The sequence below is a fragment of the Amphibalanus amphitrite genome, unplaced genomic scaffold (genome assembly GCF_019059575.1).
Source record: "Amphibalanus amphitrite isolate SeventyFive unplaced genomic scaffold, NRLGWU_Aamphi_draft 000056F_arrow, whole genome shotgun sequence".
Lineage (NCBI taxonomy): Eukaryota > Metazoa > Arthropoda > Thecostraca > Balanomorpha > Balanidae > Amphibalanus > Amphibalanus amphitrite.
The window spans coordinates 119,368-135,249 of record NW_024881552.1 but is presented as its reverse complement, the minus strand read 5'-3'; the positions used below and the strand labels follow the sequence as shown (position 1 = coordinate 135,249).

General features: G+C 49.1%; 1 protein-coding gene across 1 annotated transcript in view; it reads left to right on the top strand.

Moving 5' to 3' along the window:
- Positions 1–15,882, top strand: part of LOC122378253 (glutaminyl-peptide cyclotransferase-like) — a 42,191-nt gene that overhangs the window by 11,071 nt on the left and 15,238 nt on the right. The window contains exon 5 of the mRNA XM_043359106.1: positions 12,752–12,834. Within this exon, the coding sequence (XP_043215041.1) occupies positions 12,752–12,834 (83 nt within the window). The remainder of the gene's footprint in view (positions 1–12,751; positions 12,835–15,882) is intronic.

Below are 15,882 nucleotides of genomic sequence, written 5' to 3'. Positions count from 1 at the left end.
CCACCTTCCAGCACACACACTCACATCACTCATCTGAGCCGGCGGTGGCCGCCCTGTGCACGGGACCGAGCGGGCTTTCCCTATTCCAGTTGGATGCTTCGTGGGTAGTTGGCGGGGTCGGCGTGGTTCTGTCCCCTGCTGGCTGTGTTAGTGGATCCATGATTTATTATCTTGTTAAATTATGTTGCAATTGTTTAGCTTTGGAGAGGCGCCTCGACTTAAGCGTTAGCTTTTGCGCCGATCCGCCATGTAAACGTGTTTGCATTTGTCAATGAGACAATAAAATACTTGTGTGTGTGTGTGTGTGTGTGTGTGTGTGTGTGTGCCATGCCGTGCCATGCCTTGCCGTTCCGTACCGTGCCGTATCGTGCCGTTTCGCACCACGCGTGGGTTATCTCCACGCTCCTGGCACAGACCATATCGGACAGGGCTCTCCATTCTCTCACGGTTGACTTGCCGCACCCGGCTCTGCCTAATGACCCAGCGATCATGGCTCTCAAAGGCGGACCGTCGTCTGTCGTCTGTAAGGTCCGTCAGCGCTCCTGGCTCGGCTCAGTGAGCCGGACGGCGGCTCGGCTCGCCGCTCCGGCGTGTCGGCCGGGCTCGTCTGACAAGTAGAACCGGTGCACGTAGACCGGACAGGCCACCCACCGGTCCTGTCCGCTGCCACCATGCGGGGTTGTCTGACTCGTCAGTGGTAGGTAGCACACGCTCTGATTGTCACTCAGCACGACACCCGGACGAGTTTCACTCGCGTGATGGTGATGACTGAACCTGTTTATAGTAGCCGATCACTGCCAAGTGCGACGGCTTTTGCGCTGAGGCCGAGCGGGGGCCTGAGTGGGGCACCCTTCCTGTCCCCTCCCGTCCCGACCATGACCCTGCGGGGTGAAAGGACCCGACGAACCCGACAATCGTCACCACGCACTGCGCGTCGCTCTGTTAGCTTGGCACGTGGTGAAAGGCGGTCCTACGGTCGGTCGGTCGGCGCTAACAGAGGCCGGGGAGGCCCCTGTGAGGCCCGCGGCCGACGCGACGGCGACTCGGAGGCCCACCAGGTCACTGTCGGTCGGAGACATGAGGCGCCAGCCCCGTCGACAAGTGAGCGCTGAGCGGCTGGCTTCCGTGAAAAGTTGCAAGTTGTAACACGGGTGTCAAGTCCAAAATGAGACAAAATTGAAATCGCTCTATTTTCAACCTCCCTTTAGATATTCACCTGAAATCTGGACAGAATGTCCATACGTGAATTGCACGAGCATGATGTAAAATAATGTGGCTACGTATTGAGGTCAGTCGTCATGAAGCCTTTAAGCAAGCAAGCCGCAAGAGACATTGTCGCGAGAGTAGTTGACAAAACCCGAACTTGACTAAGGCTCAGGTTTTCCGCCACGTTAAATCGCTTGGTATTCCACGACCGACTGATATATCGCGTTATCAATACATTCCTAGACAAATGACACATACGACGAGCTCAGAATGGCAGGCCTGCTCCCAAAATGTCAGCAAAGAGGCGCCAAGGCCTTGTTCGCATGGCAGACGGCAAAGTCGGCGTCTCACTTCGTCTCTTGGGCCGCAGCTTTGGCATAACGCATGGCAGAGTGAGACACATTCTCAGAGAGGAAGGGGTAAGATATAGGATGCGCCAGAAAGCTCCTCCGGTATCTGCTCAGCGAGAACAATCTCAAAATGGCCGCCTGCGACCCCTTAGCCGGGGAAAACTGAGTGCCACTCGAGAGCAAGATGCCATCATGGACGATGAAAGCTACTTAACCTACACTGGCTCAGAAATGCCACAAAACCGTGGTTTTTACGCTGGGCCTGGTGGAGACATACCTTCGAATGTGACGTACCGTCCGATTGGAAAGTTCCCACGTAAGCTTCTTGTGTGGATAGCCATATCACCCAAGGGAGTAGCAAAACCAATTTGCCCCAGTTCAACAAATGTTAGCGCCCATGTCTACATCACCAAGTGCCTGAACAGCAAACTCAAACCGTTCATCGAGGCCAGCAACCGAAGGGGTGGATATGCATTTTGGCCAGACTTGGCTTCAGCTCATTATGCACGTGCCACGTGCCAGTTTCTGGAGGAGGCTGGCATACCTGATATTTAATTCGCTAGGAAAACCCGCCGAATGTCCCGCAGCTGGGACCAATTGAGGACTTCTTGGGCATACTTAAACAAGAAGTCTACCGTGGTGGCTGGACAGCGTCATCCGATCAGCAGCTGCGTGCCAGAATCCTGAGCAGCATCAATAAAATTGTCCCGGAGGTGCCGCGATCGATAATGAAGATAGCGGGAGAGCACGTGCGTCTGGCAGACAGGCATGGACCCCTGGTTCAAATTCATTAGTACCAGTGGACTGGCGACAGAACAAGGTATATGTGGTGAAAGTTTCGTTAAAATATCTAATAATACACAGTGTCTACCTTAATTTTGCGTTTGTCCCATTTTGAACTTGACACCCGTTATAAATATGGCCTCGGCGGTTGCACCATCACATATAGTCTACTTTGAAATCAAGAGCATTCGAATTTGGAGAGGTGCAAATGATGCTACAGCAGGAAGTTAAACTTATGCAATATACTTGCAGCAGTCATCTGCATCCTATGTGCTATTCTTCAGAAACGTTTCGTCAAGGCCAAGATGTTAGCAAACCCTGCAGTCATTCGGCAGCATTCCTTTCCAGTGGATGTGAAAATGGTACCACTTTAGGAGCGAAAGCAGCTGACTGAATAAAATATGTTCCTCGACCGTTTCGTCACCCCTTCCCTTTCTCTGGCTAGTTGATTTTGATAAGTTAAGCTGATGCAAACATCACATGCTGTAAGCAGAACGGTACACGACATAAGCATGTCGTGCAGGCTCCACAGCATGTTTCAGACACAGCAGCACTAAAACAACGTTTATTTATGATCGTGCTGCACACCTGATGGGATAGCAATAATCTCACAATTGATATCCTTGATCGGTTCAAGACAAAACGATTGCACCATGAGGGACAGACGTTTGATCCAACTCTTAGGGAGTGTTCGCTCAACTGTGAGACCCATGGAGAACTTTATTAGCGTGTTTTTATCTGTAGCCAAGAAGGTATATAGTTCTCTTTAACTATCGGCATCCATAAGCTCCCTCTCTCGCCTCTCTCTCTCTCTCTCTCTCTCTCTCTCTCTCTCTCTCTCTCTCTCTCTCTCTCTCCCCCGCCTCTCTCTCTCTCTCTCTCTCTTTCCCCCGCCTCTCTCTCTCTCTCTCTCTCTCTCTCTCTCTCTCTCTCTCTCTCTCTCTCTCTCTCGTCCTCCCTCCTTTCCGCCACTGCAGAGGTAAACCCCAACCCGTCGTCTCTCCCATAACGAGCACCACTCCCCTGCCACCGGACCGTGTCGCCACCCACGGACGCCCCCCTGTGTCCGTCGTCTGTTGTTGTGCTCTGGTCAGTCGGTTTTCTGTCCCGCCTGCTCTCCTGGCCGTCTGGCGCTGATGTTGTGTCTCCTGCGGTAGTGTTGTCTCAGCCGCCCCTTAGATAAATGACGATCGGCCTGATGGGGACGGTGGAGGTCACCGGGTGTATGGACAGACCACTGCGCTGACCAGTCAGCGTCGTGGACGGAGGGGACAGTGGATCCGCCGCTGGTCTGCCTCTCATCTCCTCTCTCTCTCTCTCTCTCTCTCTCTCTCTCTCTCTCTCTCTCTCTCTCTCTCTCTCTCTCTCTCTCTCTCCCTACTTCATATTTTTCTTTTTTGTACCTATATGGGCTTGCTGCTGTCACAAAGGGATGAGTTGTATTTAATCTCCAATTGAGATCTGTTGAAAATAACAAAGATGAGGCTTGTGAATCTCGTTCGTTTGTTCACCTGATCAGGTTTGTAACTGCATTTGCGAATCTCTCAGTGAGTTCATTCCGATCATTCAGACGTCAGGTCTAGTCATTTCCGTCCATCGCGCCCGTTTCCAGCGCTCAGAGCTCAACCTAAATGCGCCACATTCGAGTTCAGATTCGGTCCTAATAGATCAGCTGCGTCTCAGTTGAGCAGTGCCCGCAGTAGTCCTGGGCAGACAGTATCCGGGAGTGATAAATAGGATTAGAGTTGCAAAGTTTCCCCCAAAGGCTGCTACCGGCACCGCCCCGCCCCACAAAAATTTTCTGGGATACCGGCATGCTACCACGCCCCAAGCAAAAACACCACCAAATTACCGGCATACTAAAAAACCTGCATTGTTGATTCCAGCTTACCCCTACAAGAGATGCCACATTTTGACAATTTCAGTAGGTACCCATCCCACCCAGTAGCCACCCATTGTCCAACCACAACTACGAGCAGGCTGATTTTTACTCAGTTGGCCCTACAAATACCCACAATTTTGAAACCCAACTCCATCTATAACTGTTGAAATATAACCTGTAATCAAAGAGGTATTGCCTACAAAAAGCATTAAACTATCATCAAAAAGCAAGGACAAAAAGAACTTGAATTACTGAAATGTGTTTCTGAAGACTGGACAGTTAGCAGTAATCACATTTATATTTCACAGGTCACAGGTGTTCTATTATTCCACATTCTCCTAAAATGTTTCAGGCATCACTGGCGGATCCAGGGGGGGCCACGGGGGCCATGGCCCCCCCCCAAAGGCCTAAAGTGGCCTGTTTGGCCCCCCCCCCAAAACGCCAGAAAAATTGCTAAGAAAATATACCTTGACGGAGGTTTTTAGCCACTTGGTGAAGTAAAGCTTTCCACAGCATAATATGGAAGCAATATAGTAGCAGTGAGGGTCAGTCAAAAGTTGCGCGAGCGGAGTCGACCTTAAAAAAAAAGACTGTTGTTGGCACGTGTTTATGGCGCGGCAGCTGGTAGTTGGCGGTGTTTCGCGTGGTGTGGCATCACTGGCGGATCTGGGGGGGAGGGGGGGGGGGGGGCACGGGGGCCTGAGGTGCCCCTGACAGGCCCGTGGTGCCCTTGCTAGGCCTGTGGTGCCCCTGGACCCTGGCAGGCCTGTGGTACAGTCCACAGCAGAAGTAATGTGGGGTTTCAGTCATGGGTATGTTCTGCTTCTGAAGCTTAGGAACGATTAGCCAGACTACAATGAAACTTTGAATGTAGCTTATATGTATCGTCACCCTTGCAGCTGCAACTTTAGCTATTGACATCTTCTTTTCAATCACTTCGCATTAAACAATCGCCAGTCAAAGCCAACCGTTGAGTTTGGTAAAACCCTACATTACTTTAGCGGTGGGCTGTACCTCTGGCGGGCCTAGGGTACCCCTGCTAGGCTGCTGATGCCCCTGGGACCTGACAGGACTGTGGTGCCCCTGACAAGCCTAAAGTGCCCCCAACAGGCCCGTGATGCCCCCGACAGGCCCAAGGTGCCCCTGCGTGATGCCGTGATGCCTGCGAGGCCGGTGGTGCCCCCTGCGAGGCCGGTGGGGCCCCTGACAGGCCCATGGTGCCCCTGCTAGACCGGTGGTGCCCCTGGCAGGCCTGTGGTGCCCCTGACAGGCCCAAGGTGCCCCTGCAAGGCCGGTGGTGCCCCTGTAAGACCTGTGGTACCCCTGCTAGGCCTCTGGTGTCCCTGACAGGCCCATGGTGCCCCTGCGAGGCCGGCGGCGCCCCTGGCAGGTCTCTGGTGTCCCTGACAGACCTGGGGTGCCCCTGACAAGCCTGTGGGGCCCCTCACAGGCCCGTGGTGCCCTTGCTAGGCCTGTGGTGCCCCTGGCGGGCTGGTGGTGCCCCTACTAGGCCGGTGGTGCCCCTGACAGGCCTGTGGTGCCCCCGGGCACCAAGGGGGTCATGACCCATGTGGCCCCCCTTGGATCTGCCACTGATGCATAATATATTGATTTGTAAAGGCGTTATGGCTTATGCAATATGCAATTGCAGGCACTTGGTATCCCTCACTTATCCCTCATTGGGGCTCTGGCGGGCTCCTGAGGGCCCACGTCTATCTCCGGGAGCCCATATAGACAGGCTCCTTTGGGTCCTTTCAGTACACTATAGCATAAGAGGTCTCCATGCGAGTCCTATACATACATCTGAGGGCGTACCCTGATGTCTGAGGCAGGGCTGCGGAGTCGGAGTCGGAGTCGGAGTCGGAGTCGGAGTCGGTCGGAGTCGACAGTTGTGACCGGAGTCGGAGTCGGAGTCGGAGTCGATTTTAGAAACCCGAGTCGGAGTCGGAGTCGGAGTCACCGAAAATCTGTCGACTCCGCAGCCCTGCTAGGTCTGCGGAGTCGGAGTCGGGAGTTGGAGTCGGTCGGAGTCGACAATTCTGCCCGGAGTCGGAGTCGGAGTCGGAGCTGGTTTTTGAAAGCCGGAGTCGGAGTCGGAGTCGGAGTCGCCGAAAATCCATCGACTCCGCAGCCCTGGTCTGAGGTACCCAACTGCAGCTCCAATGGTCTCTTCTTACACTGGCGGATCCAGGGAGGGGGCATTTAGGGCCATGCCCCCTTCCCAGAGGCCTAAAGTGGCCCGTTTTCCCCCTCCCCCAAACGATAATGAAACATAGTTCAATCAGGGCGTGGCCCAGGAGCCGAGTTAGACAGGGCAGTTTTACCACCTCCCGGCCCGCAAAGGGACCCAAGCACTGACTCGAAGCGGGTTAAAGAGACCCTCCCACCTTAAAAAAAGTTAATGAATTGGCATGAAAGTGATGTCGCTAGGTTCAGAAAGGGCGAAAACGAATATCTACCAAATTTTATCGAAAAATATTCACCGGTTTTCAAGAGATTAGACTTTTATTTTTGTTTACTTTTTGGGATATCCGCTGCTGTTCCTAGCGACTTTATTTGAAAGTGCGGCATTTGTTGCGCGCAAAGCAGCCTATACCACCGCATGTTACCAAACGTTTTAGTAAAATATTAAAAAATCATTAGATCTCCGCTGACGTCACACATTCAGAGGGGTATCCAAAAGCATTAGCCCCTCTGAATCAAAATGCTGCAATTTTGAAATTCAATATTTCCGATTTAAGGCATTTCTCGATGTTGTGAGTGCGTGCCGAAACCGGTAATTGTGAGCCAGGGACCCCATTTTGGCTATCTCAGCTCAAATATAATGTTAAGGTTGGACGGTCCCTTTAACTGGTCGATAAAAACAATGGTAAGTGTTTACAAAGTAATATAAAGGCATGGGTCGGGTGGGCTACCATTTATATATTTTTCTTTTTAGTTAAAAAAAAATCATAGTGTCAGGGCTGTGACGAAAAATAAGTGGCCTAAATCCGATGAGAAAACAGGATTTGGGGGTACCCTAGGTTTGGCTCCTGCATGAGTTGGCCCCCCCCCCCCCAAAACGCAAGCCTGGATCCGCCAGTGTCAGGCATCAACCAAATGTTCAAAATATAGATGACCACAACATAAAAACTACCTACCGATTCCAATTCGGCCATGTTCCTAACTGAGGAAGCGAGATCAACATCTGTTTTTTTCCTATTCGCCGTGGCTTGCTGCTTCGTGAATGATATACGAATCATGTAAAAATATATGTTAGTAACTCACTTGTCCTGAGAACAGTCACCAAATAATATGTATAAAAACGGTATGATGCCCCCCATCGAATCTCACGATACTCTCCAAACACAAGGTTTCGAAACAGATGCGCCATAACAGAGGCTTTTAACCAGCTGATAAAACTGCTGCAAAAAAGTTTTTGGACTGCAACACACTGCCTTGTGAATGACTTTATTGATGTAAATGATCCAACGATATTTTTTCTAATGAAATTAATATTTTGAGTGCAATTAACTACAAGAAAATTCATTTCCCCTCAGTAATTCAACCAAAAGGGCATATGAATAATTATTACGTCATCATCTCACATCATTTCATTAGGGGAGAGGGGATCTTAAAAGTCAATCCTTGGTTCTCTAAGCTCTTATTATTTTGCACCACTTCAACTTTGTATTAATTTTGTCTGCATATTGTGTTTTCTTGTAGAGATAAGGCAAACTGCCAGTTTCATTAATTTTCATTTCATTTTTGGGACCAAAGTCAGGCTCAGGGCTACCTAATACCTGCCTTTTCAGATGGATTTTCAGTGTCAACTTCTTTGTGGCGTATCTCAGACCACATCTCATGACTCAAGGCCAGTTTCCAAACAATGTGTTTTGTGGTGTTTTGATTCTGCCTTTTCCCCTATGAAATGTTGTCATGAACATTTATTTATTTTATTGTATTATACCTATTACCTACCATTAGACTTACTAATTGATCGTGCCTTTGCAACATGAATGTGTGTTCTTCCTTTTATAGACCACAGTAGGTTCTTGACAATTATAATTATAACCAAACCTGTGAAATGCTGAGGTCCATATGTACCCCTACCCTTAGCAATGTGTTTTCTACCACAAAATGTATTTTGCAGTGGCAAAGATTGCTGTTGTTACAATTTGATAACCTCTTAGTGTCCAAAGTTTGAATCGTATGCTAATAATTTTTTTGTGTGTGCAAAACCAAAAATACCGGCATGCTACCGGCAAGACATGCCAGATACCACGAAAAAACCTGCGGTAGTGAAAAATTACCGGCATGCCGGTAGTGCGGTAGGGAAACTTTGCAACTCTAAATAGGATCTGGCAGCACAACTGATGTCCGACAAACTTAGAAATTTCGAACGCAATCGTGTGTAAAAATGTAAAGATGTATCCCCCATTGCGATCTAGCAGGAAACACAAGCGTCCTGTTAATGGACCTTAGCAGGACGAGTGTGAACAACTTATCCCGTTTTCTATTACTCTGTTTAAAACATGTCTAGACCTTTCGTTGGGCTGTGGGGAGTGAGCAGGGAAGAGGAGTAAGGCACATCTGTTGGGGCCTCAAAACCGCTGACGGAGGCAATTTACGTCACAAAGGTGATCGAGACGTAAATGATGTATGACAAAACGCACGCGAAGAAGCCGGCGGGGTCACAGCTGTGGGGCTTCCGTTATGTCAATAAGGGCTCAAGTGGCTTCGGCTGCGTGATCAGTTGGAATGGCATGTCATCCTTATCATGAAACTGAAGTCTTCGATCATTTTTGTTCCAACAGCGTAGATTTTCCCCATCGCGGCTTGAAGATTCCTATTTGTGTTTACGTCAACTTACTTCTTCTTTCCTCGGAGGACGAGGACCAGGCGCTGGGTGTGACCGCTGCAGAAAACGGCACCCTTTCGACACACCCCGTCCCCAACCCTCCCAGCGTCAACCGTCCTCCGCGTGCCATCCCTCTTCCATTGATCGCACGTGACGCGGTGGCAGCCCGCTCCCTGTCGTGGCAGTGGCTCAGCGAGGGTCAGTGAGCGGCAGTTTCCTCCGGTTTTCGCACCTCGGAATAACCGCGGGGGATTAAAGAGGGGCTGGAAAAGCGCCATACCTGGAACGGTCTATAAATACGAAGCCCGGCTGACGCCTAGAGGCGGATAAAGCGGAGGTTAAAGGATCATTTGGTTAATCCTTGATGATCCACCACGCCTCGGTGCGAGGGGGATGTTAGCCGAATATAGCACACGAAACTGCCTGTATGCGAGTCGGGTGTTAGTAAAGGTTAATTGCGGTTGGCATGCTCGTTGAGGATTCTGTAGCTTATTTTATTTTCCCGTAACCGCTGCTCCGTATTTAGATCGAACATTGTCTCTCAACATTAGCTGATGCGTCAAGCCGTCATTCACATGCCATTGCTGCAAGCTAGTTAGGCCGATGGTAAAATGTTACTTAGAAGATATCAACGGACACGTAGGAGTCACGTAATACGAACTTCGAGAAAACCATCAATAGATGTCGTCTCGTTTGACATATCAAGTATGTCTTTTATCTTTGCTCAGTAGCTTTTTAACACTCAGCCCGAAGTACGCTTGGAAAAAAAGACCCCGAGTGTAGAAATGTCAATGATGACGTCATTACAGAGTTATCAGAAGTGTTGGACAGTCCGATGACAGTGACGGGCGGCCAGCGACGCACCAAGTGACGAGGCACCTACAGACACCTGTGGCGCCGCGCATATCGCTGAGTCGGAGAGATGTGTGGATCGATTCGGTTCCTTCGTACAGCACGAGGGGCTCTGTCAAGGGAACTTTGTGGTGGGGATTGTCTTATTGGCCCTATGAAATAGAAAATATCGGCTATGAACAATAAAAAATAGCCAGCACGGTAAAGGCTGATGAAAATAAGGATGATACGCGCCTATGACAATTAACACTTCAGTTGCTGACATAACCAGCCTCCCACGCATATTTGTTTTGCACCTTTTTCATCGCGCTCGACTGGGCCACATGTTGGACGATTGAAAGTGCCCATCCGACCAACATTTGATTAAATGTGAAATATGGGCGACAAGTTGATTGTTTTACAGCTTGTATAGGACCCCAGGGAACGATTCATTTTCATTCAAAGCCAAGAAGAAGGATTAGCTTCAAGAGTTCTTAGCTACTAGCGTCCCCATTCCCCGTGTGTGGAAACTGAAAGTTAGTCATACTCCACGTTTGTAAATATAATCGATCGAATTGCGGAAGCCGTCCTCCGTCTTTTGTTCTGCGTTATCTTTGTATTGCGGTACAGTCTACCACTCCCTGTGTAATGCGGCACAGTATACCATTCACTGTGTATTGCGGTACAGTCTACCATTCACTGTGTAATGCGGCGCAGTATACCATTCACTGTGTAGTGCGGTGCAGTATACCATTCACCGTGTAGTGCGGCACATTTACTGTGTATTGTGCATTGCAGAAGTTTACCATTCACTGTGTAATCTGTGTAATGTGGCAAAGTATACCTTTCACTGTGTACTGCGGTGCAGTCTACCACTCACTTTGTACTGCGGTGCAGTCTACCATTTACTGGGTGCTGCGGTACAGTCTACCATTCCATCCATACGCGCTACACGCTATGCAGAGTGAGCACGTGGTGTATCTGTTACAGACCGTATGAAAACCCAGTCCGTTTACAAACGGCCTGGCCCAGTCAGGCCGTTTGAAAACGGCCTGAAAAAGCCGGCCGTTTGCAAACCGCCTGAAATATCAGGCCGTATGAAAACGGCCTAGGCAGTTTGAAACGGCCTAGACAGTTTGAAAACGGTCTAGTCAGTTTTCAAACGGTCTGGCGAAGTACAACAGCCTCTGAAGATTGAACTTAATGGATCCAGGTTGGTCGATGATCAGGTTGCATCCATGTGAATGCTTGCGCATTCCATGCCGAATGACTCGTCTACATACATCGAACATTTTCTTACTGTGCTGACTGCTGATGCTCAGCCCGGCCGTTTTTCAACAATATCACTAATTATACAAGTCCACGGTCCGCCTGTGTACGGCCATCCAGTTGATGGAGCCTGGTGAAGCCACTACTGGTGAGGTATGGTGAAACGTATCACTACAAGACTCACCGATTATTTTGCGGCATAAAACGCCGGAGCGCGCAGTCTAGTTCACATCAGTGGCGCGGGAACCGGGACGGGGGGGGGGGGCTATCGGGGCTGAACCCCCCCAGCTGGAGGAATCGAAATAGGAAATTTACCAACATAATTTCATAGATTCATACATAGGCGCGGGAACCGGGGGAGGGGGCAGTGAGGGAAGCTTGCTCCCACAGCTCTGGGGCCGTGGGGGCGGTGCCCCACAACTTTTCATGAGGTCAGGAACCGTTGGGGCAGCTTATCCTCCCCAAATTAGGGGTTGTGGGTCACAAAGGAAGAAAGCATGTAAGTGAAAAATCCACCTCTTTCACTGGTTCGGCAACTCATTTGGCAGATTAAAACCTTTATTCCAGGTTGCCAAAACGGTAGTTTCTTCACTCAGCTGAGACGGAATACCATACCTGACTTTTTGCATTTTTTTTTTGTTGAAAAGGCCAAGGTCTGTAAGATAAGTGGCCTAAAACCGGTGAGAAAACTAGATTTGGGGGGTACCCTAGGTTGATCTCTATTATAGTTCAGCCCCCCCCCCCCCCAGTCTGGAAGAAGTTCCCGCGCCACTGGTTCACATTAGAGTCCTCACCGCGCCCGGTCGACCGCCTGCGGCTGGCCGGTTGCGTACGCCGTCAATACTTGACCATTGCGGTGGAAGGCGAAACTTTGAAGTCCGGGGAAAGCCCGGGTCGACCGGGCGATATACGGGCCGGGTCTCAGTTCTGCTAATCTCTTCCTGACCAGGCCTGCATTCGTCATCGGAAAAATCGGGGATAATTTTCCGGAACTAGCGAGAATCATCGGGGATCACGAACGGTATCGCGATAACGAGGCATGCTGAAGATAGGCGCTCAACAAAAATTTTCCGACGGAGAATATCCGAGTGACAATATTTTTCCGGATGCCGAATGCACCTCAGGATTTCATGGTGCCATGTAATGTCATGAAACGGTCGTGCTTCAACAAACTCAACATTGTCCAGCTGTAACTTTATGCAGACCAGATTGTTTTCAAAATGCCTAGACGGTTTGCAAACGGCCTGGTGTCTGGAAAGTTGTCATACGGCCTAGACGGTTTGCAAACGGCCTGAAATTTCGGGCGGTTTGCATACAGCCTGGAATTTCAGCCCGTATTCAAACGGCCTGACTTTTCAGTCCGTTTGCATACTGACTGGGCTGTCCAGGCCGTTTGCAAACGGCCTGAATCGGGCCAGGCCGTTTGCAAACGGACTGAGTTTTCATACGGCCTGTAACATATCTAAGCTTTGTTTAGTTCTGCGTTCTACCTTATCTCTGTTAACTGTCGCCCAGTCTCCCGCTATGCCACAGAGATCCCTGGCTAGCACACCCCGATCACACTGACACCCCGGCTCCGTCGTGTTCCAGCGGCCACTGACTCGGCGGTACCCTGCGCCATGATGCTGTACCTGGCGGCACTGATGACTCGCGACTACCTCGACCCCATGAAGGTCAGTCACGTGACCATCCCTGCCCCACAAGGCAATGGGTCGGCAGGTTTTGGTGGACAAACACTGCTTGAGTGATTATTGATTTCTGCAGTCGTAATTATCTTCAAATTGGTATGTTTCTGCTTTAGAAATACACTGAAAACAATTTAACCCAAGGCCCGCGAGTAAACCGGTGTTTTGCGGGTACTCCTATCCGCAACCATTTTTAACCACCCTCCCAGGAGTACAGTAAGGTCCCATTGCAGTGTAGTCGTCCCTGCTCTCAGCGGACTTGTTCGCTGACAGCGGTTATATCCGCTCAGAGCAAGTACGACTACACCGCAATGGGACCTAGCACTACTCCTGGGAGGGTGGTTAAAAATGGTTGCGGATAGGGGTACCCGTAAAACACCGGTTTACTCGCCAGCCTGGGGTTAAATTGTTTTCAGTGTAGGTGGTCGAGATACTAGATAAATGTTTTTGTATAAATTAGATAATATACAAATTATGACTTGATAGGTAAGTAATTATGAGCTAAAACATTTTTTTGTGAATGTTTCTTCGGCGATATGGGCTCTTCTTAATCGATAGCTCTTATCATAATTATCACTCATGACTCAGGTTATATGTTGATTTATGCACTAGAAAAAAAAAACAATCCCAATGCAGCTCGCTTTCCGCGGCGCCACCACCACATTTTATATTAAAACTTCGCTAGTTTTTCTCCTAAGTGCATCCATCGGTGGTCATTATTCGCTCTTCCTTATATGATTTCACCGAACCTCTTAGCCTAACGAAACTTCCCTCGGCTTAATGGCATCATTGACATGATGTCGACCCATTTTCTCTCGAGGCGCGCTAAGCTGGAGACGACGCCGTTAACATTAAGGCTGGCAGTTTGTGATCTCGAGGTACCCATAAGTCAAGAGTGTCACTGTCTACCCATTAGGTGCCATTAGATAGAGTGTCGTCTCATGGAGAGAGTATGCACTTCTCGACTCATATTATTCCATGGAATTCCATGGAGGCACATACATATACCGACATAATATACTCCACATCTCAACCCACCGTCCATAATTAAATTGGAAATGAATGGAGGTAGCTGTTCTATCAACACCAAAAGTCACCCAAAATGTTTAACTTGAATTTCAGTATACTGTCGAAAACGTAGAGCATTTCGATGGAGCCACACATTCAGTTAGTTGCTGTTCAGACAATGGCATTCGTCAGTGTCCCCCTTGCATGTTGATTGATGACCAAGCACTTTATTTCCTAGGATCCAGTCTTTGTTTTAAAACGCTGAGCAGCGATCAATTGTCGATGTAGTCGAGCAATAACTTCACTTTGCTGTCACGCTTGTAATTGATTGAGGTTGTGGCAACTTTATTACATCATCAGTTATAAAGTTATCCCGCGTGAATCGTAGGATGGATATTAAAGATCGCTGCTGCCCTATTTCCATGGAAGGGTGTAGAGAAGCAGATAGGCGAATGAGTCATAACCTGGTTGTTTCATTACTTGTCTGCGTTGTTACGTGGTCTGGTATCTATGATGTTGTGCATACTGAACAGACCACAACACCTGGTCCACTGTCCAATGTAGCTGTAGCCGTACCGTGTTCCTTCGTATAACACCCAACTGACGTCAGATCTTGGTCCCGGTGTATATGACCACTTCACCTCGGTGACGCACGGTGTGGCACTCGCCCGGTCACCACCTGTGTCCAATAAAGGCACTCGTTGGCTCTCCGGCCGGCTCATACGAGCCATCTGCACCGCTCTGATGTCGCGGAAGCTACCTCAGCACCTGTCTGTCAGGGGATGATGCGAGAACGACCGGTGCAGGGCGTTACTCGTCCTGGAATGGGATCAATGAACTTCATCCATTGTGGTCAAATACCCTGTGCACGGTCATTTAAATGGACTGTGAAATATGGATGTGTTCTATAAAGAGCAATATAAGGTGAATCACAACTTTTACAAACAGTCTGATACCTACATACGTTCTACTGCTATAAATACCCATTATGCCCGATGGTCTCCTGTTTCGTGGTCTAAAAGTAGGTACGTCATTGGTCAAACATCCCAATATACCCACGCCTGGCAAAGTTGAGCTGTAGGCCGCGCAGTCCGCCTATTTCCGGACAGAGTCGGTGGTGGCCGCGGTGCGACTATGCCCCGGGCTGGGGGGGGGGGGGGGGCACGCTGCGGGCTGATGACGCCGTCCCGTGACACGACACGACCGAGCCGCTCGTCGACCGCTCCCCGAATAGCCGCCGGCGACTCAATTAGTGGCACGCCGGCCGCCGATTGCTGCCCCGGGTGGGCGGCCGCCGCCCCCGCCCCCGGTAACCGGACAAAAAGTCAAAAGGAATAAAGTCAAAAGATAAATAGTCAAAAGACAAAAAGTCAAATGCAAAAAGTCAAACGGGATAAAAGTCAAAAAGATAAAAGTCAAAACGGATAAAAGTCAAAAGACAAAAAGTCAAAAGCAAAAAGTCAAAATGTGCAAAAGTCAAAAACGCAAAAAGTCAAATGACAAAAAGTCAAAAATGCAAAAAGTCAAAAATGAAAAAGTCAAAAGGATAAAAGTCAAAACGGAAAAAAGTCAAAAGACAAAAAGTCAAAAGCAAAAAGTCAAAACGTGTTAAAGTCAAAAGACAAAAAGTCAAAAATGCAAAAAGTCAAAAGGATAAAAGTCAAAACGGAAAAAAGACAAAAGACAAAAAGTCAAAACGAGTAAAAGTCAAAAGACAAAAAAGTCAAAACGGGTAAAAGTCAAAAGACAAAAAGTCAAAAAATGAAAAAAGTATAAAATAGAAAAGTCGAAGTCAAAGTCTGAAATAAAAAGTCAAAAGGATAAAAGTCGAAGCATCGATCTTTTCATCTTTTGAAAAATATTATACAGCGCAAAGTACCCTACCCACTGAAGTTGTAAGGAACATGTGAGTACGCGAGGGATTCTGACAGGTATCGGGGTCCGCAGCAGCGGGGCAGGGACGCTGGCTGCGGTGGTGGGGCCCACGCTCACATAATACGCGTTGAGCGCTTCCGGCGTGCACGCTGG